Raw genomic sequence first — 25359 nt, forward strand, 5'->3', positions numbered from 1 at the left:
GCCTCAGGCTTGGTGGAAAACTACTTGCCATCATAAGTGCTCCAGTTTCTGAGGCAGAAGAGGGAAAAAATGGTTGCATTCCACACCCTTCTCTTTCTTTATAAAAGCCAAAACCAAAATGGAATTTCCTTCTATTTATTGAGAAAATGTTGGCCATTCTGTTTTCTCTGGAAGCACTCCAGGACACATTTGAAGTATCTGCTGATAGTTCCCCCTGCAAATAAAGGAATGTTTTCCACCCACTCAGTCCTGAGCTGATGGTCGATAGATACGCGAAAAGGAAATACTTGGTTACAAGAACTGCTAGTTCTCCTTCCTAACACAAGACTTGTGTTGCAGGCTGTTGTCACCATTAGGAAGCCTGACAACACGCAGTTCCACATTTTTTTCAGAAGAAGGGTTTAGCCAGCCTGTAATGTAATGTAATGAAAGGCCCACATCTTTGTGAATTTTCTTCCCTGAAGTACATTTTAAGTGGTTGGAAGGTGTTTGGAAACAGCATGGCATCAGGTCTGAACTACCTTTGATTGGCAGCACAAGTAGCTTACTCGAGAATCAAAACGTACAGACATGCATGGTAGTGAACATTGAGCTTTTATGTAGAGATACAGCTGGGGCTTGTATGATGGTGGAAACCTTTTGGAGAAAAATGGAAATGTTTCTCAAACACAGTTTATTTACTTAGGCAGCCATCCAGTCCTCCTCCCTCATAGAGTTGACAAGGGAAGGCACGAGCAAAGAAGCCAGCTATTACTTCTGCTAGATTTAGGGATGCTCCTAGTTCTCTGGCTCTCTTCCAACAGCAATCAGTATTCTGAACCCTGCTTCTAGGAAGCAAAAAATCTGGTGTTTTGACAGAATTTAAAGCAAGCGGCCTGTCATCTTTTATCTACTCAGGAGGACTACCCTGAGGAAGGGGAAACTAGCCCCTTCTCCCCTTGTGACCCTGATTACCTCAGGCACATTGAGTTCTGTTTATGAAGCGTGGCTACAGAATTCAGATTAGATAAACTTCTCCAAAGTGCCCTGCTCGAGAAGGTCCTTGACATCATCAGTATGAGGAAGAAACTGCAGGATATACATTCTCTTAAAAAAGTATCAGCCGCCTGCTAGAGAAGGGAGGTATGTATATTCTGACATGCTTGTCACTGCTGTAGCTGGGTGCCAAGCGCACCCAGCAGGGTCCTTATAAGGAAGTAAAGACCCCAACTTATATCTAGTGAAAGAAATGGTCAACTGGTAACAATCATGTTTTTCCTAGGTGAGGGTGACTGCTTATGAAATTTAGGACTTGCTGTGGTCTACAAACACAAGAGGGTACCTCACCCAGCTGAGTTCCATGTCACTAAGGAGAGAGCTCCCGAATCATTTAAAGTTCTTTTTTGCATTGGTGCTGCATGAATTCATAAAATACTTAGTAATGTTTTTACACAGAATAAGAGCAAATGTTTCCCCTTATTTGGAGGATGGGGCCCATCAAGAAGGATGTCATTTTGGTAGGACAAGAATCAGTCTCTACCAGCGCTGGAGTCACTAGGAAGTCTAAGCTTGTTCCTCAGACAACTGAAGGTTATACGACCCATGCTAGATGGGGCTCATCTAAAAAGACTGTACCTAGGACGAGACATGGAATTTGAGGTTTGCCAGTCAGAAGGTTTCAACACAGACCTGCTGAAAACATTGAGCAGCATGGCCACAGGGGTGTTTGTATTACTCCCAACACTCCTGCATATGAGGCAACCAGTGTGGGCCCTGAAGTCTCAAGGTTGCAAGCCACACATTTCCTGCGTTGCATCTGAATGACAGACAAACTACAATACATGTTTGAGTGGAAGTTCAGGGACAACCTGTAATTAGGAAAGTCTCCCAAATTACTCCCATCCAAACTGTAGTAACTGTGAATGCATCCTGCCTGGGATGGGGAGCTCACATGGCATAACTTCGCACCTTCTAGGGTTCATGATGTCTCCGAGAACAAAATCTACATCAAACTCTGCAGGCAAGAGTGGTCTTAAATGCTATCCAGACCATAACCTATGTGGTAACCCAAATGGTGTCTTTGATCCAAACAGGCAGCCATACTACCTCATTTTATATAAACAAATATGGAAGAGTTGATTCACTCGTTCCTTCTGTATGAGGATGTTGGGATTGCACATTACCCTTACAGACATTACTAGTTATCCCTTCCAAGTCAGGAAAGGGTAACATGATTACAAACAGGCTAAGTTAATCATTAGTGTATCTTGGATCAGGGACTGGTCAAGTAGAAAATAATTTTATCGCCACTTCTATGAACACAAAATTACTGGTGTTTGCCTGCATCACCAGAAAGCTTCCTTTGGACAATGTCTTCCCGATCTGTTAGGAAGGGAAATTGCATGTCTGAATATCCTCTGGCAGTAAATACTTGGCCAACAGAGGATCAATACCTTTTTTTCTGACCTTAGTCAAGGAAATAGAGTCCTTGACCTTGTAAAAATGCTGATAGCCAATCCCATTGAACTGAGAAGCTTGCCACATCCGAGCACATGGAATCATGGCACTTTTCTGCATCTAAGCCTGGATACATTTCCCAATCAGCATGGTTGCTAATGGGTTAAAGTTGAAGGATGTTGGTCTCTGAGGTTCCCCTAACTGCCTGGAAATAGTCTAGCAGATGGGTGTACAGTGCAAGAGGAGAAGATTTGTGGCCTGTCGAAAAAAAGTCCCACGTGGATCATTTTTCATACTCATGAACCACTGCTCTTCATATGTCAGGATTACAGACTTCTTTCCAAATAGCACCTTTACCAGCTAGTTTTGCTTTTTGCGGTAATGTTCAAGGTACATCATTTTCAATTTCCTGGTATCAGGAACTGTGTGGGACTTAATGTGTGTAAACATTTTAATCTATCTGTGGTTCTGACTACGCTGAATAAGTTTTCTTCTCAATAATTGGGAACTGAAGTTTCTCATACAAGATGTCACTTCCTGGTGGCAGTAACTTCAGCTTACAGGATGACTTAAACTGAAGTTCAATGATAAAATCCTTTCAGAGATTGTTAAATTCCCTTTTAATCAATTAGTCTCATCCTGTTAACATGTTTAATGTTCTTGCGTCCATCTGGATGTGTTTTTTTCCTGCAGAAATGTTATTGAATTGTGACTTCAGGTATCATGCCGATACACATTAGGTCCAAAGGATGTTGGGTTTTGCAGCTAACCTGTGATCAGATTTCATTAGGGAGATTTGTAGGGCAGACATAGCATTCTCGGCACAGCTCTTCAAGAACCAAGTATGGAAGTACGTTATCAGAGCATATGTATTTGGTGACAAGAAACCTACTCATCTGTCACTGTGGTTCTCTGGAGATATATCTGAGATTGATCACCACCCAATACCCTTCATACCTGAGGGGTTGGTAATCCTCTTTGGTTACTTTTTTTGCATATTCAGTTTTCACCTTTAACCTCAGAGTAAGTGCAAGTTCCAGGCATTAAGGATTTATGCTTTGGCCTCATTAGAAAGGCAGCTGCAATGGCCCCTGCTAGAGCCAGCAGCCAAGAACTTTTAAGCTATGGGAGTTCCCCAGAAGTATTATCCACAGGGCACAAATCCAGGCCTGGTGATCTATGACAGCTGTATCTCTTCAAAGAACTATTGTTACAGATACATACATTTTTACTCAAAATATGTCCTGATTGGCATAAATCCATAATTTGAGGCGAAATGGTCAGGTGATATTAGACCTGCAAATTTAGCTTCACTCAGCCCACTGGATCCAGCTGAAGCCACTGGATAATTCTCTCTTTACAAGAGTGATCTCCAATTTTCATATTTTTGCACTGTTTAAAACGAATGATTCTCAAATTACTGGAGGTGTTAAATTCTTGATAACCCCAGGGAGTAATGTATGAAGCATCCGGCAATATTCATGTTCGTTGCTAGATGTAATCTGGGATTCTTCATGTAATTCCATATCGAAACATTACATTTGAACTGTTAATCTAACAAAGGTTAGGAAAGACCAAAGTTAAGTTTGCATGTATTCCACATTAACTCTGTGTCCTGCCCATGTAGCATCATTTGAAAAAGTCTGGAAGAAAAATATCCAGATGAGGAGCTTCAGCCTCCAAGATTTTGCTGGTTTACACAAATTGTACAGAGCAGTGTAAATGCCATAATCTGAAACTATTTGGCTTCTAGACCATCTGAACACCTCTCCTTCCCTGCACTGTTGCTGTTTCTCCGAAAGGACCCTTCTCTTGTGACTCTCAGGATCTCTGCTGCTGGGAAATCTCTGGTCTGGCAGAGATCCTAGGCTTCACCAAAGGACAATGCCTGTTCTTGTGTATCTTAGGAACTCCTCCAGCAAGGAACCTTCCCAGCTACCGAGCTCCTAAAGCATCTGTCAGTTTATGGCCAGGAGAAACCTGTCAGCCCAGTGGGGTTTGATGGAGACTGAGGGAATGTGAATGGTCCTGTGGGTCATTGAGTCCTCAGCCCCTTCATGCTGTCCAAGGCTGGTTGGAACCTTTCCTCCGCATTTCACACCTTTAAAAACCTGGCAAGGGCCCTTTCTCAGCTTCTATTCACCTTACAGTCTGCAGCAGCTTTTCCCTCAGCCTCCGTTATCCCTGTCAGTGCGCATGTATTTAGATTATTGATTACTAACCAGTTTGCTATGAAACTCATTAATTGATAATGTGTGTGCTGTGTGTCATTCCTTCATTTTTAATTTAATGAGTTTAGCAAAAATAAAATAAATGCTGTGAACACTGAGGTTCAGATGCTCATACCTCTGTCAGAGCAAAAACCAATTTCTCTTAGGAAAAGGCCATGCACCCTCTTCTGCAATGGCTACTTCCATGCCAAATTTCAGCTTCAGACCTCAGCTATTTTGGCTGGAGAACTATATTGTTTAAAAAAAAAAAAAAGATTTTTTCCATAATGTGACACAATGAATTTCCCCAAGCAAACCTTATTTCCTTGAGCTGCTTGTCTTCTGCCCAAAGGTGATGATTTCTAACGTGGAAAATTTGAATCCAGAAGATGAAAGTTTCAGAAAGTTCTAAATAACTTTAAGCGGGCAGTTAAACTGGGAGTTATCAAACGTTAGCTGTAGCAATGTGTGGCTGGCACCACTATAACAAAAGGCCTTAATGAGTTTCATCCGTGTAATGCACTGGACTAGATGTAATACACATACCTTTTTGATTGGGTTCCTAATTCATTATAGTTGATGAAACTAAACAAATGTAAAATAAATATTTCACTGAGCCGCACAGATTTACGAGCAGTAAATGAGCTGGCCTTTGGGTGTGCTGTTTGCTGTAATTGCTTTATGAATCTAGAAAGAGGAATCACGTTGTGCAGGGGTTCAAATGGAAAACAATGCTGAATTTTTAATTCTTAGCTGTGGGGGTAGTTCTGCTCTGACTATACAGAAATAGAGAGCACTAAGTGTGTATATGTCCTTATTCCACATTGTTACTGTATATATTCAATAGCTTAGGCAGAAGTGGCTTATTTAGCAGATTATATTTTTGTCATTCCAAATAAAGCAGTTAAAATGAAATGTTTTGCTGTGTTAGACATTGTTTTCTAATGCCCCGTAATGGAGTTAAGCACTAACACTATGAAAGGGTGGCAGTGGAACAGAATTTGTGCATGTGAATGTGCCATATGCTTAGTACATGCGTCTCATGTTTAGTGCATGAGAAATGCCAAATGGAGAACATGGAAAGACTTCATGTTCCCCTTTATTGGGTCATTCCTACATTACATGCCTGTCATCATTATTTTAATCACAGACACATCGTCTGCATCAGAAGATGAGGGCTCGTTACGTCGGCAAGGGCGGATCACCTCCACTCCGTTCCAGAGCCATTCCAACGTAGAGCCCTGGCTTAACCGGGTTATCCAGGGCTCCTCCACCTCATCCTCTGCATCCTCCACCTCATCCCATCCAGGAGGGAAACCTGCTGCTGCTTCCAATACTGCTACTGCCACCGCTGCTGCCACTGTGCTTGCAGATCTTATGGCACACGCTCAGCTAGGTTAGTAAAAGAACTGCCTGTTTGTAGCTAAAAAAGAGTAAATACATTGTCAAGCAAATCTGAAAAATACAAGTGTGGTTAAACACGAAAGTCAGGTATTCTCACGAGTGCCATACTTTGCTAAGCAGTATTCCTAAGTGAAGTGTACGAGCCACAGGCCAGGTATGTGTCATGTATTTTCCACTGTAAATAGAAATAGGTACTTACAAGTTCCAAACAAGCATTCCCTTGCTAAAATGTTAGTGTCCTGGTAAATCGAATCAAAGGCACCTTTCTAGTACATGAGAAACACAATTTCAAAATGAGGTATCAAATGTTCAGGACATGCCTTCTGACATCCACTTGTCTCGCCCAAGTAACTTCAGGATCTGATATTCAAAGGTAATTTAGTTGGAAAACCTCCATAAACAAGAGGTCTGTTGGAAAGCTGTACAAGATTTACATTTAGATTAGGTGCTGATACAGATGTTTTTAAACATTTGGATTAACTGTGTGTGTGTACAGTGCACAGGGCCGGCTCCAGATCCCAGCGCGCCAAGCGCGCGCTTGGGGCGGCGTCCTGCGGCAGGTGGCTCCGGCGGACCTCCCGCAGGCATGCCTGCGGAAGGTCTGCTGGTCCCGCGGTGCCGGTGGACTTCCCGCAGACGGGCCTGCGGAGGGGCCGCTGGTCCCGTGGCTCCGGTGGAGCATCCGCAGACGGGCCTGCGGAGGGGCCGCTGGTCCCGTGGCTCCGGTGGAGCATCCGCAGACGGGCCTGCGGAGGGGCCGCTGGTCCTGTGGCTCCGGTGGAGCATCCGCAGACGTGCCTGCGGGAGGTCCACCGGAGCCGTGGGACCGGCGACCGGCAGAGCACCCCCCGCGGCGTGCCGCCCTGCTTGGGGCGGCGGAAATCCTAGAGCACAGTGCATCTGGGTATAGATTTATTATCTAGAGGAAAGTTATGCAACAAGTACTGAATGACACTTAATATTGGAACGAAAGTGAAAAGCATAGAAATATTTGTTGAACAAAATGTATTTGTAGCCCACGTTCAAGCAATAGTCCTGTCTCATTCTCCCTAACACCGAGGGGCTAGAACTCAGGGTTACCAGGCTGCTGCACACATCCTAGATAGTTCTTACAGAATAGTGGTCCCCTGCAATTGGGAGATTCAGGGGTACAGAGAAAAACCCCACTCCTTTTCTTTCCAGATTATTTCATCTAGACTGGTGAAGATTGATGCTGTGTCTGTGTATGTATGTGTGTTTAAAAATTGTCTTGAGGTAATATAATACCAAAAGATCCTTTGGGGAGTGGGGAATAGTAAATTTTCAATACATCTACCAAATTGTTTGAAGAAGTTTAAAAATACAGCATAAAATGAGGAGTTATGTTTAATTAGCCTCTGCTCCATATCTTGCAGTTCTTTCCTTATGCGTACACACGTGACAGTCATTGAAGACCATGAGAATTCTGTCTTAAGACTTCGGGACTTGGCTACTTATCTAACTTTTTTTGTTTATATGGCTCTGTTGCCTGTATGTATTATACACAGACATTTGCTCTGCAAATATTTCAGAGGTCCTGCTGAATTATATTGAAGCACTTCAATAGACTTACAAAATAAACATACAGACCTTTCTCCAACACTAATTGAAGCACACTTAACTGAAAAGACTGTTGTTAATGAATATATTCATCAAATATTCAGTTAATTCCACCATTCCAGCTACCATCCTCAGACTGCACAATGATCTATGCAATCTGCTAGGTGTATCCTCTAGACTGAATCACTTCAGTATCTGTGTGGAAAATACAGCAATGTAGTATAATTCATAGAATATCAGGGTTGGAAGGGACCTCAGGAGGTCATCTAGTCCAACCCCCTGCTCAAAGCAGAACCAATCCCCAGATTTTTACCCCAGTTCCCCAAATGGCCCCCTCAAGGATTGAACTCACAACCCTGGGTTTAGCAGGCCAATGCTCAAACCACCGAGCTATCCCTCCCTCCAAAGCCACTTCAAACCCAGCCAGCCTGCTCAATCTGGTTTCCTATGGTATGATTGCCACTGGTTCTGATACATGGGCGGGAGTGTTCTTGTCTCCTTTCCATCAGGAAGGAAGCAGCCATTCAGCTAGAAAGGATTCATCCCTGGCTCCTCCCCATCTAAGCTCCTTGCTGGCCTGCTTCCCCCTCGGGCTGAGCTTGAAGCACCAGCTTTTGTTTTTCTACAGCCTGTCATCAGAATTAAGAAAGAGAAAAGAAGCTATCAGTCCATAAATTCATATCCATGCTCCAACGGGGCACCTCCACCTTCTCTTGTGACCATGAGGTACCCTAGTTCTCTGCAGCAGCAGGCTCCCTTGGACTCTCCACGGGCAGTTGCTGGTAGGAACTGGAGTTGAAGAATAGCAGCACAAGTCCCTTTCCTCCCGGATGAGCCATTTTCTCCAGTTCACTAATGCAGCAGGGAATGAATGGAAGCCCAGATAGAGATGGAAGTTTCTCCCCCTCTCAGGAAACTTCTGTTGGGGTGGGGAGTGTGACCCTTCTGAATATCTCCAGCTCCCTCCTCTGTTTATATAGGAATCTGTTCTCTGCTTTGGAAATTAATAGGAAAGAAATCTGGTCTTAACTTTTTGCAAGATTTGTTTCCATGTTGAAATGCTAGTGTTTGAGAGAGCTCCTAGAGGCTGAAGTGTGTTTTTTTTCTCTCTCTCTCTCTCTCTCTGCCGAAAAGCACAGGCAGCAGCTGCACATCTTCTCTCTCTGCTCACTGTTCTTTAACCCTGACTAGCTGACTAGAATGGTTCAGCTCTGTGGCGGAGTACAGTACACTCTGCTTTGCTAGTGCTGGCTTTTGAGGGTTTTTAATTATATGAATGTATGTCCATTAGTAACTGGTCTGAACAGTTCATTACATATAAACCAACCATCAGCCATAAGTTTGGGCCCATCTTTCTCTTCCCACCAGGGATGTTTTATTTCATGTCCCCAGAGCATCTCCTACTACCAACAGCTGTATAAATATGGGGAACAGAGACGTGTGGTCTTTGAGTGTAAGTAGAATAGAAAAGTCCTATTGGATCTCTGAGCGTATTCTCTGTTTCACACAATGGAGTTCTGGGGCTCTCAGTACTTAATCACTCTGAGAAGGATATTAGCAATCTAACCTTGGAAGGGTTGGAGTAATTGTATGTTCTGTGGAAGGAATGTTAATGTAAATACTAGTATATTCCCAAGGATAAGTAGAGTAGAACAAAATTATATGGGTGACTTCAACAATAGGCACACATTTTATGTTCCAAGGTGCTTTTATAAAGTATTCTATAGGTAGGTACAACAATAGTGAAACATTCAAGTCAGCTTGGAATAGTAATTTTCCAGAGAAGACCACTCCGAATATTGAATGTTCTGAATTGTGCACTAAATTAAGACTAACAACATAGTAAAAGTTACAGAGAAGGGCACTAGATTTGAAATGAGGACTGAAAAGCGTGAGCTGTGAGGTCAGGATAAGTGATCAGCACAGATGAAATAGTTAAAGGACCACTTAATGCTCAGCATGTCAGTGTGCTTTAGAAATTGCACCCCCATTATGTGTGTTGCTACTCTGTGTAGACAAGCCTTGAGATGCTGAGGTGAGAAGAGTTGGGTTGAAGAGTGAACCCAAGAAGGAAGTAGATCTGGATCCAGATTTTATGTGAGGACCCACTTGCCATTCCAACTGAATTCCTGTTTTGTTTTGGTTTTTTTAACTATTTTATTTTTCTGTTTGTTCTGGTTCAATTTCTGTAACTTTAGTTATTTAAAAGGCCTGTTTGACTCACTGGGTATCTGAAGACAAACAATGAAAATCTGATACAGCCAAATCTGTAGGTCTAAACTGGCTTCCCACTTTAGTTCTCAATTTTAGAGTCCTCATATACCCCAATATTCTTTCCCTCAGATTATTTTATTACTGGCTCCCAATTCCCGTTTCCCAGCGTATGACCTGTATAAATAAAGGGGCTGGTAATCTGCTGACCTTTTAGTGACACAGCCACATAGGAGATGTGATTTTGAGTGATCATTTTGGAGAGTGTGTTCAGGGATCATGAACTGTGCAAGATGTTGTCATTTGAGGCTGGACCCTGTAAATTTAACAGAATATGAGTTTTGTGGGTTAATTTTGCACTAAGGGGCTCATATGTGCATTTGGCTCAGTTTTCCCTCTTGTGCTATATTCCCTTGTGTGCTACATTGTCAGTGTTTGTTTTAGTGCTTTATTAAAGCGAAGAATGTTTCCGTTTTTAATAAAGTAACCAAAACTGGGCACAATAGGACATACCAATGACATTTTGGGTGTATGCCAAATACTCAATATTCTATCATAAAACCCTTTTACGTGGTTTGAAAAGTCAGATTTCATATTCAGTTGTTATCCTTCCAATTTAGGCTGTCCTGAGAGAGTGACTGACCAAATATTACTTTCTGACATTTTGGGGTTTTGTCCCTGTGAAAGGAGTTTGCGATTAGAGTTGGAAGAGACTTTAAGTCATCATCTAGTCCAACCCCCTGCTCAAAGCAGACCAAACCCCAGTAAGTACCTGGTAGGCAACTTACCTAATACCGTAGATACTCATTAGTAGCAACAGATTGGTGCTCTTTTGCTCTGTTGCTCCTAAGCAGCTGTTGCTATTATGGGGAGTGTTGACAATTCTTGCTCTTGCAAGCTGTTGCTGCAAGCAAGCGTCTGCTTACAAAAACCTATCCTCACAAGTGGCCCCCTTGGCGATATTCTCAACATGTATCAAGGATTTGAATAGGCATGAGAACAGAACTACCTTTGTCCCCCGGGTGATGCCTCCAGAACTGAATGGAGCCCTGTTGGTGTGGTGTTATAGAAAAGTTACACTTCAGATGTTTATGCTTCATTTTCTCTTTGACTCCACCTTTCAGTGCTGTTTGTTTACTTCCATTCGTAAGAACTAGATTAATATACAATGTTAATTTTTAAAGAATGATGGTGGTCTCCATCTCGGCCATTTTAGTAGGCACGTTTGATGGATGCAAACTGCCAAGTTATGATCAAAGCCCAGAGTGTTCTCTGATCCTGAGTGTGCCCCAGAATTGTGCTCTGGAATCTGAACTTTAATGAGAAAAAAAGTATCTGGCTCTTGCGGGATGAAGATCTGTGAGCTGAATGCAATTGGTGCAGTATTGTTGTCCTAAGACTGCAGGCAAATGGAAATAATAGCTGCAAAATTAACACTCTCCCATTCATCTCAAAGGATAGTTTCCTCTGGAACCTATTGATTAATATAATTGTAGATATTAACTGTTTCATTGCTGATCACTTTTGCAGAAATAGCTCACTAACTTTCGTATCCCCCAGTGCCTCCCAGATCTCCCCAGCTCCCAAAAGTCTCAACTGTCCTCTATCCAGCTGCCTAAAGATCCAGTTTCCATCCTTGACAACTTCTGTGATGCAGCCACGCCTCGCCAATACAGAATTCTGTGATGTGTTGAAATCCTCCTTTGGATTTCAGTCTCTTTGAGCTGTGCTAGGGCACTACACAGCTCTCATTGACATCGTTCACCTCCTTCAGGACTAGGGCAGGGTATTCCTGCCTCACAAAAGTAGTTCGTTCTCTGCTCCATTCATGCAGCTCCTCCTTAGGGCTCTGGATATCTAGGGTCTTCGGTTGAAGCTCTGATGCCTGCCTGATTGCTTCTTCCAGACTCTGGGTTTTTCAGTTGCAGCTGCGTTCTGAACTCTTTCCCTAATATGGGACCTGGGTGGTTGGACCCTCTGTAACTGAGTCATTTCCACAGGCTTAGGTGGGTGGACTCTACCGAGGTTGAAGAAGGTGGGGTGATCTCAGTCATCGCATGCTGGTTGTTGGAAGGCAGTTTTCAATCAATTACTGTTGCTTCATTTCTCAACTTAGCCCTCCATTCACATGAGGAGTCTCCCCATGTAGGAACCCATCTCTGAACTTCAGCTTTGCAGATGCATACCAGCCATTAACCTTGGACGCTGTTTCAGTGGCTTCATCCCTGGGACACTCCTGCTTTCTCCATTTCAAATTAAAATATAGAATCATAGAATCTCAGGGTTGGAAGGGACCTCAGGAGGTCATCTAGTCCAACCCCCTGCTCAAAGCAGGACCAAACCCAACTAAATCATCCCAGCCAAATGTGTGTAAATTGTGCACCATGTGTCTTCCGTCATCTCATCCCAGCCACATCTTAAACGGAGTTTATCCCACCAGATTGCAGCTCACTCTTGTCTCACATAGACATGAGCCTACTCCTATGTGAGCATTTGTTCCCGAAACACTAAGTGTTTGTAGCTGTGACAACCATGCTATAAACTCTGGAGCTGAGTGCTGAAGGCTGTCCAGCTATTAGAGCCACATGGGCCTCTAACATTCAGAGGGTCCAGTGAAGAATGAAACTCTCTCAGGAGTCACAAAATAAACAAGGGATTTCACTCAGTCTAGCTGACAGTGTGTGAAAGACAGGCAGTAACCCTTACGAGGAAATATTGAGGGCATAACACAATTAACAAGGCATGGTCACACCTTTCTGATCTAGCCTGGAGCTAACCACAGAGAGGCCACACGCTCCTGCAAAGGAACCACACACTTGGTTATGAAAGTCCATCCTTAAATGAGGATCTCAACATCTTTTGGGCTTAACTGTTCTGCATTTGTGTCTCCTGCTTGGTCCTCAGGCTTCTGGGTCTGCCCACAAATGTCTCTCTCTTGGAGATCTAAAATCAGCACTTGCTGCTGTCCCTGGGCTGAGGCTCCCTTCGGGGACCTTTTCTTACTGACTCCCTGCTCTTCCTGGTGCGAGGCTCCCTGCCGTGCCTAACTCAGTGTTTTCCTTTCCTAGTCTGGATTCTGGGAGCATCCCCCTTCTGCCAGCTGGACCAGAGGCTGCCCACCTTTCACTCCTCCTTCCTTCTGTTCACCCACAGTGGGTCCTCTCTAGTTGCACCCCCAATGTGATCAGATTCGCTAAGGAGAAGGGACTTGGCTGCCCACCAAAACTTGCTCTGATCAATCCCAAAGGTGCAGTGTCTGTTGCAATATTTTATCCTTTTTTTTTTTTTCTTACTGTCTGGCTTGGGATGGGGCTTCTGCAGAGAAAAAGCTGGAAAAGTATAAGTGTACAGTGAGAGGCGACTTGGTGTATTAACTAAGATGTTTGATGTGCCTTTGGTGTCTGTTTCTTGTATCCTCACAGATAACCACTCCGCTCCGCCTGACGTAACAACGGGTCTTGTAGAACACTTGCATCATGAGCGACCGCAAGTAGCATCAGTACGAGGAATTCCCAGGGGCTACAACAGCAGCATACTAGAAACTGCAGATGGTGAATGTCAAACTGATCCCACTCTCCAACACCTGGCCATTTTTCTGCATCACTGAATAGACAGAGGGTCTATATAATGTTTGCCTGGTATCTAACTTGCATATACAGTGTAACGTAGGCTATTGCATTGCTGTTTGTTCAGTGCCAGCAATGGTTAGAGCTTTCCAGTTAGACTTTCATCAGTAATGTTTGGATCATCTCTTTTTGCTTCTGAAGTGCTCTAAGTCACTGTAACAGCCTACTGAATGAGAGCCTGGAAATTGATCCCAGGGTTCCCATTTTGCAGTGAGGAATGTTACCACGGGGCAACCAGAATGGCCCGTGTCCATCTTTACAGTAAACCGATATGTTGTGTTTAAAAAAAAAAGTCAATATACAATTATGTTTTTGAAACTAAAAATGCTATGAATCTCAAACTTGGAAATCCCCAAACTGAGATCAGCAAAAGCTAAAAATAAGTCAGCTCTCTTCTGTCCAGTTGTGTATTGTAGTAGTATCAGAGGGGTAGCCATGTTAGTCTGGATCTGTAAAAGCAGCAGAGTCCTGTGGCATCTTATAGACTAACAGACGTATTGGAGCATGAGCTTTCGTGGGTGAATACACATGCATCCGACGAAGTGGGTATTCACCCACGAAAGCTCATGCTCCAATACGTCTGTTAGTCTATAAGGTGCCACAGGACTCTTTGCTGCTATTGTCGTAGTGTTTTTCTGGTGCTGTGAAACCCTCTAAACCTCACTCAATTAAAAAAAAACTATCTCCTTTACAGGATCTTATGTTTTTTACATATTTTGAAGTTGAATAAATACAGATTTAGCAAAACCCCTTCATCCTATATAAAATAAACTGAGTATCCCATTTGTTAATCCCACACCATTACTCAGGTTTATTATCTAACTCTGTGAAGTCAGCATTGTTTGCAGCTAGATTAGATGATTAGAAGGCACACAGAGCAGGCAAAGAGCTAGTAAATAGCATTGCTTTAAAGCAACCTTAATATTTGTTTAAAGCTGCTATTGATGGTTTCTTTCCAAACAGGCAACTGCCTTTTTCAACCCCTTTTTCACTTTCACCGTGTAAATGTGCTCCTCAGTGTATGGGCCGACGTTATCAGACAGACGACCGCTTTTGTTTAGGGAGGACAGTGTATGTAAGTCTTTGTTCTGCTCATTCTTTATATGAATTTGACAGGTGTTCCAGTGAATAGTAGAGTTTCCTCAAAAATCCAACAACTTCTAAACACTTTGAAAAGACCAAAGCGCCCTCCACTGAAAGAGTTCTTTGTTGATGATTTTGAAGAACTACTAGAAGGTAATAGCCGTGTAAGAATTGTTAACTAATATTTCCAGTTTTCTGATTGTCCCCATAAGCTGTGTCAGAGGAGGGATTTCTGCTGCTTTAAATAGTATTGTAAAACATTTTTCCCTAACATCATGGCGAAGCTGGTGTTCCTTGGCAGGGCCTGTTGTTGTTTATCTTTCTGGTCTTTTCCAAGTACAAAACAAATTATGGTATGTCAGATTGTCAGACCTTGTGCCAACGCTAGCGTAGAATATCACAGATCTACTGATTATTTGAACTTTTGTTATTAATACAGTTAGATGTCACAAAATAAACATTTTAATTTTTGCAGATTTCATATTTAATATTGCATGTTTAATATTCCTATGTTAATAGCAGTCCCACAAGTTGACCACTATAATTAAACTTGCAGAACAGTTTTTTCTAATATTTTGTTTGCACATGTTCAGAAATTTATGAAACATTCATCTTTGAGGCTGACCTTTTCAAAAGATGAGTCTATTGAAAATCTTCAATAAGAGCAGAATTACAGTAATATGATGAGTAAAGAGACTCTGAATATGTGTACAGGTTTTCTGGGAGTTTTTTTAACCTTCAAATATTAGGAATGTCAAATGTTCTCTAATCCTAAGCCTAATCATGACCTCTTTTTGTATTGTAATTAATATCTAAGGGCTGGTCTATGTAACCACTTAAATTGATGTAACTTACATCGCTCAGGGGTGTGAAAATGACACCCCCTGAGTGACATAAGTTATAAAATAGACTTAAAGCGCTGTCCATAGCTCGCCTTGAAGGCAGGAGACGTTCTCCCACTGACCTAGCTTCCACCTTTCACAGAGGTGGAATAATTACGCCAACGGGAAAGTGCTCTCCTGTTGGCATAGCGCAGGGGTCGGCAACCTTTCAGAAGTGGTGTGCCGAGTCTTCATTTATTCACTCTAATTTAAGGTTTCGTGTGCCGGTAATACATTTTAATGTTTTTTTAGAAGGTCTCTCTCTACAAGTCTATATATTATATACCTAAACTAGTGTTGTGTTGTAAAATAAACAAGGGTTTCAAAATGTTTAAGAAGCTTCATTTAAAATTAAATTAAAATGTTGATCTTACGCCGCCAGCCCGCTCAGCCCGCTGCTGGTCTGGGGTTCTGTTCACCTAGGCCGGCAGTGGGCTGAGTGGGGCCTGCGACCGGAACCCCGGCTGGGAAGGGTCTGGCAGCCAGAACCCCAGACTGGCAGCGGGCTGTGCGGGGCCAGCGGCCGGGATCCCAGACCGGCAGTGGGTTGTGCCGCTCAGCCCACTGCCACTCAGGGGTTCCATCCGCCGGCTCCTGCCAGCCAGGATCCCGACTGCCAGACCCGCTCACCGCGCTGCCAGTCTGGGGTCCCGGCCCTGCCCACATACAGTGGGTACCTACCTTCTCCCTGGTTCTGGCCCATTCTCTTCCTCTCTCTGCACTGAGCTGAGGGTGGGAGTGACCGAGCACAGGGCTGGGGGTGAAGGGTCTGTCCAGGAGCTAGAATGAGGGAGGGGGCTCAGGGTTGGGGTGTGGGGGCACTTACCTGGGCAGCTTCCATTTGGTGTGAGGGGTGCAGGTGGGAATGTGAGTGGGGGTGCAGGAGCTCCCATTTAGTGCTCAGGGTGGGGATGGGGATGTGCGGGGTGCATGGGATGTGGGGGGTGCAAGAGTCAAGGCAGAGGGCTAGGCACATGTGAGGGGGGTGCAGGTGTCAGGATAGGGGGGCTGGGTATGTGTGGGGGTGCCAGAGTCAGGGCTGGGGTCATGCGGGGGGGTGAAGGAGTCAGCAGAGGGCTGGGTGGTACAGGGCTCAGGGCAGGGGCCTGGGGTGTGTGTGGGGGTGCAGGGCTCAGGGCAGAGGGCTGGGTGTGTGTGTGTGGGGGTCAGGGTTCAGGGCAGAGGGCTGGGTGACTGCCCCCCCAGAACCCCTAACCCCCCTCACTCCTTGTCCCGACTACCCTCTCCTGGGACCCCACCCCCATCTAAGCCTCCCTGCCCCTTGTCCCCTGACTGTCCCCCTGGGACCCTACCCCCTACCTGTCCCCTGACTGCCCCAACCCTTATCCACACCCCCGCACCCAGACAGAACCCTCTAGACTCCCATGCCTATCTAACCGCCCCCTGTTTGCCCAACCCCTCTCCACACCCCTACCTCCTGACAGCTCCCCCGAACTCCCAACCCCCCCCCCAGCTCCTTGTCCCTTGACCATCCCCTCCAGAGACCCCCTCCCTAACTGCCTCCCAGGACCCTCCTTGCTCCCTGTCCCCTGACTGCCCTGACCCCTATCCACCCCCCAACCCCTAACAGACCCCAGGGACTCCCATGCCCCATCCAACCCCCCCTGCTCCCTGTCTGCCCCCACCAGAGACCCTCGCCCCTAACCACCCTCCTTGCTCCCTGTCCCCTGACTGCCCTGACCCCTATCCACCCCCACCCCTAACAGGCCCCAGGGACTCCCATGCCCCATCCAACCCCCTGCTCCCTGACTGCCCCCTCCAGAGACCTCCGACCCTAACCACCTCCCCGGGATCCCACCCCCCCATCCAGCTCCCCACCCCCCTGACCTGGATCCCTTATCATGGGGTTCCCCACTGATCCGGAGCGCTGCCGCCGCGCGCGCAGCGCTCTGAGGGGCAGGGCTGTGCGAGGCGATGGGGCTCCAGATGAGCGGGGAGCATCTTTCCCTCCCCATGGAGCCAAATGCTGCCCCGCAGGAGCGCACAGCCCCAGCCCCCAGAGCGCTGTGCGCGGCGGCATGGCTCATGGGGAAGGGGGGGAAGGCGGGGGAGGGGCCGGCGGCTTGCTGCACTCAGCCCGGTGCTCCAGCCCTGGAGCGCGGACCCTGCAGTTTGCCGCGTCAGCAGGGGTCCCGGCAGGCCCCAGCGTGCCATTAAAAATTGGCTCACGTGCCATCGGTTGCTGACCCCTGGCATAGCGCATCTACCCCAGACGCACCAGAGCAGCACAGTTGCATCAGTGCAGTTGTGCCAATGTAGTGGGGTAGTGTAGACTTGCCCTAACAAAGAGAAGCAACGCACTGGTTTGGCTTTTGATACACTCATATGCGCTTTTATCTAAATATATTCTACAACCCTACCTGTCCCCCAGTCCTCTCAAACCTTTAGCATCAGTCATGTGGGAACATGGTGCCCAAAAATGAACATCCCTCTAATCATTGGGAGTGCTGCCTTTCTAACAGCTTAGACCAGATTGCTGCCTATCTTGCATCTGTGTGAACAAGCAGAAGACATGTTAGCAGAAGTGTCTTTTTCCCACAGCAGAGCTATAGGGTGAGCTTGGGATTCAAATACACTAGTCAGCTGTCCAAGTCTTTTGTGAAATAGAAGATTTGGAATTTAAAAAATGCCAGCCAAGGTAAACACTTTCTGACAATGAGGAAGCCCCACGGATCCTTAAACAGCATCATCTTAAAGGTGAACTGAAGCAACTACAGCTGCTTGGAATGGAGAGGTTAATGGACTCCAGAGATGTTACATGCATTTCAGGAGTAAAATTTTGTAATTTTAATGTTCTTATTCTTTTAGTACAACAGCCTGACCCAAATCAGCCAAAGCCAGAGGGAGGTCAGATGACTGCACTTAATGGCGAACCCTTAGGTGTGGTTACCAACTGGCCCCCGTCGCTCCTGGCTGCTCTGCAGCGCTGGGGGACCACTCAGCCGAAAACCCCGTGTCTAACTGCATTGGATACAACCGGGAAAGCCGTCTATACACTTACCTATGGCAAGTAGTGACTTTGGTACCTTTACTAAAAATTGAAAAAGGAAGAGCTGGTTATTTGGGAATGAGCCATTTGCTTCACTCTATAAAAGAGACTTTGCTGACTACAGTACATTGTTCTGTCACTTTTGAGACTCCTGTGTAGGTGTATTGTGATACCCTGGACCACAGAATGTTGACTATATCTTAGTAAAGATGTGGGAATGTACAATAGGGATCTGCACTGATTCTCCAAGAAATGGCTTTTTCATCAGCAATAAGCATAGTAATTCATGGGACGTGCTCACTAGCAGAGGAAACTAAAGGCAACCCTCCTTTGTGAGGTTTCCATATATGTAGCGCGGAAAGGGACAGATTGACTAGAACAAAGTGCACTCGTCAGATTTGAAAAGTAGATACTTCTGGAGTGCGCACAACTTTGTTCATTTGATTACTTAGAACAGAAGTTCTATCATTCAAAATATGCTAAAGGAAGCTTAATCGTCGGATAGGAAACTTTGCCGCATCAATGAACAGGAAATATTCCATTAGTCAGATGCTTTTTAAGAGATAATTTGGTTACTCCTGAGAGGCAGCTCAGCAGCACGTTACTTGCAATTATCTTTGTCTTTACACATTATGTTAAAATTTCCTATGAAACATCCAAGAAACTTGAATAGGCAATTATGCAATGTTATTTGATAGGTAATTGAATAAATTAATATGATTAAATGGAGTGGTGTGGCTTTAGCAAGATGTCCAATTGGTCTGAACTGTGTTCAGATGCTTACTTTTGATAGCCGTAAATAAAAAATCAGAATAATTAACTATATTAGAAATTAGTTCTAATTTAAGCAGAATAGTTGAAGTCATAGTAATAAATTAGGAGTACTTTTAAAAATAGGCAGTCCTAAAAAGGTAATCAGCTGTATTTTTAGTTTGTCTAACAGATTATTTTTCAGTTTCTTTTCTTGATAATCTTGTTTTTTAGCTGAGTATAAAATATATCATCCTGGTATTCAGGACAGCCAGTCTCTTTATGTACTTTTGTATGTTTGATGTTGAAATAATAGTGGAGCAAAGACCTAGTACCATTCTTAGAGAGCGGGATAAATGAAAGTGTTATTCATAAGATAATTTATCATTTGATGTATGTTTGTTATGTACTAGTATACAATTATTGTAGTCCTGAATATGCTTTTATTAATAATGCAAATCTATAGCTGTCAAAATATTCAGTAAAATGTCATTTTAAAAACAGACTTTTATTTCTGGTAGCTGAATGTGTATGATGTAAATGTTCTAATTACTCTAAAATCAGGAATGTTTATTGCTTTTTAGAGTAGTAGTCGTCCATTAAAAACTTACCTAATGTTCCTTTTGCACATAAGCCATTGCAACATTTGCCCATACGAGTTTGTGATAGTAAATGGGGGAGAAGGTGACCAGCAAAGCTTATTTAAATGTGGATTATCAGCTGGAAATCAGAAGAGCCAGCACCTTGCCACCAGCCACCTCTCTGCAAATGACCAGCAATTGTTCCAGAGAACATAGCTCGGGAGCCACTGTAATAGAGTACTTTTTAAAGATGCATTTTAACAGACCTAACGCTGACTTTATTTTACCTGGTTTTAAGCATGGAGTGAGTAAAAGCAGAATTTGGTAAAACCAATAAACTATGTAGAGAAGACCGTGATAACCTATAGAAAAATTTAGCCTAAATGAAACAGGTGCACAACTGGCTGGAAAACCATACCCAGAGAGTAGTTATCAGTGGTTCACAATCAAGCTGGAAGGGTATATTGAGTGGGGTCCCACAAAGATCTGTCTATTAAGTATCTTCATAAATTATTTGGATAATGGCAGTGAGAGTACACGTATACAGTTTGCAAACAATACCAAGCAGGGAGGGTTTGCAAGTGATTTGGAGGACAGGATTAGAATTCAGAATGATCTTGACAGACTGGAAAAGTGGTCTGAATTAAATAGGATGAAATTCAGTGAGCACAAATGCAAAGTACTCCACTTAGGCAGATAGAATCAATTGCACAAATACGGGATGGGAAATGACTGCCTAGGATGGAGTATTTCAGAAAAGGATCTGGGCTTATAGTGGATCACAGACTAAATATGGGTAAACAATGTACCACTGTTGTGCAAAAAAAAAAAAAAAAATCCTTTTGAGATTGTATTAGCAGGAGTGTTGTAAGCACGCCCGCTTGGGGCGGCTGGGAGCATCCTGGGTTGGGTGGAGTGGGCGCTCATGCCGCGCGGCAGCGGCACGGGTCCCGCCGCCGCAGCAGCGCGCAGCCATGCCTGCCGTGTCGCGGCGCCTCCCGGTCGCCCCGCTGCGGAGCTCCCATCCGCATGGACTGCGGCAGCAGGTCCTCGGGCTCCGGTGGACTGCCGCAGGCATGCCCGCGGCGGGGCTCCCGAAGACAAAAATGACGCCCCAGGGATGCCGCGCCGCGGGGGAGGGGGACGCCGGCGGGACTGGGAAGGCGGGCGGCCAGCGCTCGCTGCTTGGGGGGCAGTGATGATTTTGTAGAGCGCCCTGTAAGCAAGACATGAGTAGTAGTTCTTCCGCTCTACTCTGCGCTAATGAGGCCTCGGCTAGCATATTGTGTCCAGTTTTGGGCACCACACTTCAGGAAATATGTGGGGAAATTGGAGAAAGTCCAGAGGAGAACAACAAAAATGATTAAAGGTCTAGAAAACATACCCTATGAGGGAAGATTGGGGGGAAAAAAACTGGGTTTGTTTAGTCTGGAGAATTGAAGACTGAGAGGGGCCACAAGTCTTCAAGTATGTAAACGGTTGTTGCAAAGAGGAGGGTGGTACGTTGTTCTCCTTAACCCATGAGGACAGGACAAGAAGCAATGGGCTTAAATTGCAGCAAGGGAGATTTAGTTAGACATTAGGAAAAACTTCCTAACTGTAGGGTAGGTCGGCACTGAAACAGTTTACCTAGTGAGGTTGTGGAATGGTTGTCAGTGGTGGTTTTGAAGAACAGGTTAGACCAAACACCTGTCAGGGATGGTTAGATAATACTTAGTCCTGCCGCAGTTCAGAAGACTGGACTACATGACTTCGAGAGGTCTCTTCCAGTCCTATATTTCTATGGTTTGTTTAGTAGGTTACCATCAAAGGGTCATTTTGAGAAATTGCCATTTGTATGCATTGTCAGCAGAGAGGAAGGTTGACAAGGTGCTGCCAGATATCTTAATACTCCAGACAAAGGTTCTTGGGCTAATATAGTTGTTAAATCCCAATTTGCTGAAAGGCAGTTCTCTTAAGTAGAAGTGATGGAAGCCATAGACCCCGCCCCTCTTAGCTCAGTGAATTAATTACTCAGTAGTTTTTTTATGCATAATGTTGTTTGCGCAATAAGACAGGCAGTAACTCTATTGTGGATAATTTAAGAGCTTTGAGACACCTTAAAAACACCTAATTTTTCAGAAGGAGCTTGGCATTTGCTTTCTAAAAATCAGGCCCCTCCATGGTGTCCCCAGTTGGGCCCCCAGAATCACTAGTCAGTGTTTAAAGTGTAGCCTGTTGCTTTTTTATTCTTAAGGTTTTATGCATTTTCTTATATCTGTGCTCTAATTCTAGGCAAACTGTGGAGCCGGAGTTTGAAGTTAGCATATACACTTCTTAACAAACTAACCAGTAAGAATGAACCACTACTCAAACCTGGACACAGGGTAGGTTACTACTGGCCTTGCTTTGGAATAATGTTTAAATCTAGACTAAAAGGAGCTGTGCGTTTTGGAACTGAAGTTCTGTTGGGAATTTGGCCAGTATTATTTTATTGATATGATGCCCAAGAGTTTGCTGGGTGCTGTACTATCAAGTAATAAGACAGGTCCCTGTAACAAAGAGCTTGCAATCTAAACAGATAGCACGGAGCTGGTGTTACCACATGGGAGGGTGGCATGGCTGGAGGTGGGCAGGTGGGGTGGTCACACAAGGCTTAGAAGTTGAAGGACCTTGCTAGTCCCACTCTTTCCCTCTGCCCTCCTGCATAGTGCTCCCCGCCAGTCTGTGCTTCCCATAGATGATGGGTGAGAGGAGGTTTGTTTGCCGTTCCCTTTCTTGCCCCAGAATTCATGGACACCACATACACACAGCTGTACACTGAACAACACTATTGAAATGGTGGGTTATTTCAATAGGGTTTTTGAGTCCTACCTTTGGAATCCTTGTGGTAGGTATGTTGTTAAATGAAGCAATTAGGTCTCATTAAAATGCTTGTTTCAGAATATATGCCTCATTTGTACTGAGGAAGCTTGGTAATGCAGACATGGAGCTGGTGCGGTTAACTCTACTAGACAGCTCTTCGGAAGGACTAATCTGGGCCAGGATGTGCTGATGCTTCAGTCCCGTAACGTACAGTTTTCCAGATGCTGAAGCCTTTTAACAGTAACCTTTACACTTGACCCGATTGCACCTGGAGTGTGAATTCTTAGCACAGACAAAAAGTCAAGTCCTGAAGCTACTGGCCTTGATACTAGCAATGCGAAATCCGTGTACCTGATGAGGTTGTTTTCATTGCCCCAAACATCACTATTACGTTTAATTGGCTAATAAATGTAAGGTAGGGCAATTTTTCACCTAAAGTAAGCAGCTGTCGTCGTTCCGTTTTATAGATTTTTTTTTTCCCTTCAGCAAACATAGAATTCATAACGAATCACAGTAAGCAAAAGGCCAGTGTCAGTACAGTCTCTTGCATGTGCTGTGTACAAATTGCTGTATCATTGGTAAGACAGTAAAGATTGTGAACAAAATTATGGATGAGTTGGGCAGTCAGAAATGGCTTTTGTCTGAGAAAAGCCTTGTAGTGTCAGTTTAATTATTGGTAAATGCAATATTTAGCATTTCTGGATAAAAATCTGATTGAAGGTACCTTCTTTATGAGGGTTTTGTGTAAACGAACGGCATAAAAGTGAACTGCTCTGTGGAATCCTTGGATTCAGTAAGATTGTACTGATTATATAATATATTCACAAGCAGGGAGATCAGTTTGCTTCATCCAGTGAATGAAGCTTGTATCCCTGATAAATGTGCATGTGCATGCTAAGGTGATTACCATTGTTTAAATGTCTCCAGTTCTTGTTATGATCCTGAACAATATGTGGGAAATGTATTTTCAAAAAGACTCTCTACAAATCTTTTACCGGCTTTGCTCCATCTTGTTATAGGTGGCTCTCGTGTTTCCTAACAGTGATCCTGTGATGTTTATGGTGGCATTTTATGGGTGCCTCCTGGCAGACCTGGTTCCCGTGCCAATAGAAGTACCACTCACAAGAAAGGTAACCCAGTGTGTCAGCCACATTCGGTAGTGAAAATAATCAGTTTTACAAGAGAATATGTGGGTTCCACAGTGTTGCTTTGAGCTGCAGAGTGCCACAACTAGGCAGAATAATAAGAGGGGGTTTTTTGTAGTTCAGGGGATGTGGATGGATAGTTTATTTTTTTTATGGCTTCAAGAGTAGAGGGATGTTATAAATCCAAACAGTGGTAAAACTGAAGTGTCTGTCTGCAGAAGAAAGCAGCACAGTGCAGGAACTGAATTGATGGTTGTACTTCTCTATAAATGTTAGATTTTAGTGCATGCTAATGGTTGTGGAGCAGAGTTTAACACCTAAACTGGGAAAACCTGTGAAGTGAATAATTGAACTGCCCCTTTAGTGTATATATGCTTGTAGAGATGTTCATGAATTTTTCAAACTTCTTTTAATATTGACTAATAGTGTTAGTCAACACTATTAACTGAATCTCTAAATATATATATTTAAATGTAACTAGCTTCAGGACTGAGCTTGATAAGTTTATTGGAGAGAAGGTCTGATGGGACTGCCTGCAATGGCATGTGGCTGATCTGTGGCTGCTAGTAGGAAATATCTCCAATGGCCCATGATGGGACACTAGATGTGGAGGACTCTGAGTTACTACACAGAATTCTTTCCCAGGGGTCTGGCTGCTGGGTCTTGCCCTCATGATCAGGGTCTATCTGATGGCCATAGCTGGGGTTGGGAAGGAATTTCGCCCCGGGTCAGATTGGCAGAGACCTTTCCTCTGCAGCATGGGGCACAGATCAATTGCAGGTTTAAGCTAGTGTAAAGGGTGGATTCTCTGTAACTTGAAGCCTTTTAATCATGATTTGAGGACTTCAGTAACTCAGCCAGAGGTTCGGGGTCTGTTACAGGAGTGGGTGGGTGAGGCTCTGTTGCCTATGATGTGCAGGAGCTCAGACTAGATGATCACGTCTAGATGATAAGACCCTTCTGGCCTTAAAGTCTGAGTTTTTTAAAAAAAAATTTAAGATTTTTACATGTTATGGAAGATTTTACTATTTTGATCCAATGCTTTTATCATACAGTGGAAACTCTTGGATTTTCAATTTATTTCCCATTCCTGTTTGTTCTTTCAATTAAAATAAATCTAGGTCTAAACTATCTGTATTAACGTCTTATTCCTTTTTTCACTTTCAGTATAAAAGTTTTCAGCACATTTCTGTCAGTTAACATGTTTTGTATTATCAGCTTTAACCTTTTAGATTTTTGGTCTGTGACTCAGTTTTACCCTGAGGATTTAATGAAGCAGATTTCCTAATCTGAGCTGTAAGGCAGACGGGGTCAGTTAATATCAAAGATTACTTGCCCAGATGAATATGTCAGCTCAGGACTACGAAAAATAGACCCTTCCCTATTAACGTTGACATGATCGTGTAGAAACTTGTGTGTCATGTTTAACACTGTAGTGTAGCATTGGCCTAGTTCTGTAAATGTATTTAGTCTTATTCATAGCTCCATGATACTGCCTGTCTGTCCATTCCATAAGTATGCATTCCTGTGCCTTGCTTGTCCTACAGAAATGCCCCCTCCTTTGTGACTAAAGGTTGTTTTGACTCCCTCTGTCCTATGA

The 25359-nt window shown here is 44.1% G+C and overlaps 1 protein-coding gene across 5 annotated transcripts in view; it reads left to right on the plus strand.

Moving 5' to 3' along the window:
- DIP2A (disco interacting protein 2 homolog A) overlaps positions 1-25359 on the plus strand; it is a 186903-nt gene that overhangs the window by 92961 nt on the left and 68583 nt on the right. For all 5 annotated transcript variants that reach the window (XR_005586121.1, XM_039494216.1, XM_039494217.1 and 2 more), the window contains 6 exons: positions 5797-6042; positions 13262-13390; positions 14582-14701; positions 18259-18456; positions 22045-22136; positions 23634-23744. Coding sequence is in view for 4 of the 5 variants with exons in the window: in XM_039494216.1 (XP_039350150.1) it covers positions 5797-6042; positions 13262-13390; positions 14582-14701; positions 18259-18456; positions 22045-22136; positions 23634-23744 (896 nt within the window). In the remaining variant the exon portion in view is untranslated. The remainder of the gene's footprint in view (positions 1-5796; positions 6043-13261; positions 13391-14581; positions 14702-18258; positions 18457-22044; positions 22137-23633; positions 23745-25359) is intronic.

The sequence above is a fragment of the Mauremys reevesii genome, linkage group 11, assembly GCF_016161935.1.
Source record: "Mauremys reevesii isolate NIE-2019 linkage group 11, ASM1616193v1, whole genome shotgun sequence".
Lineage (NCBI taxonomy): Eukaryota > Metazoa > Chordata > Testudines > Geoemydidae > Mauremys > Mauremys reevesii.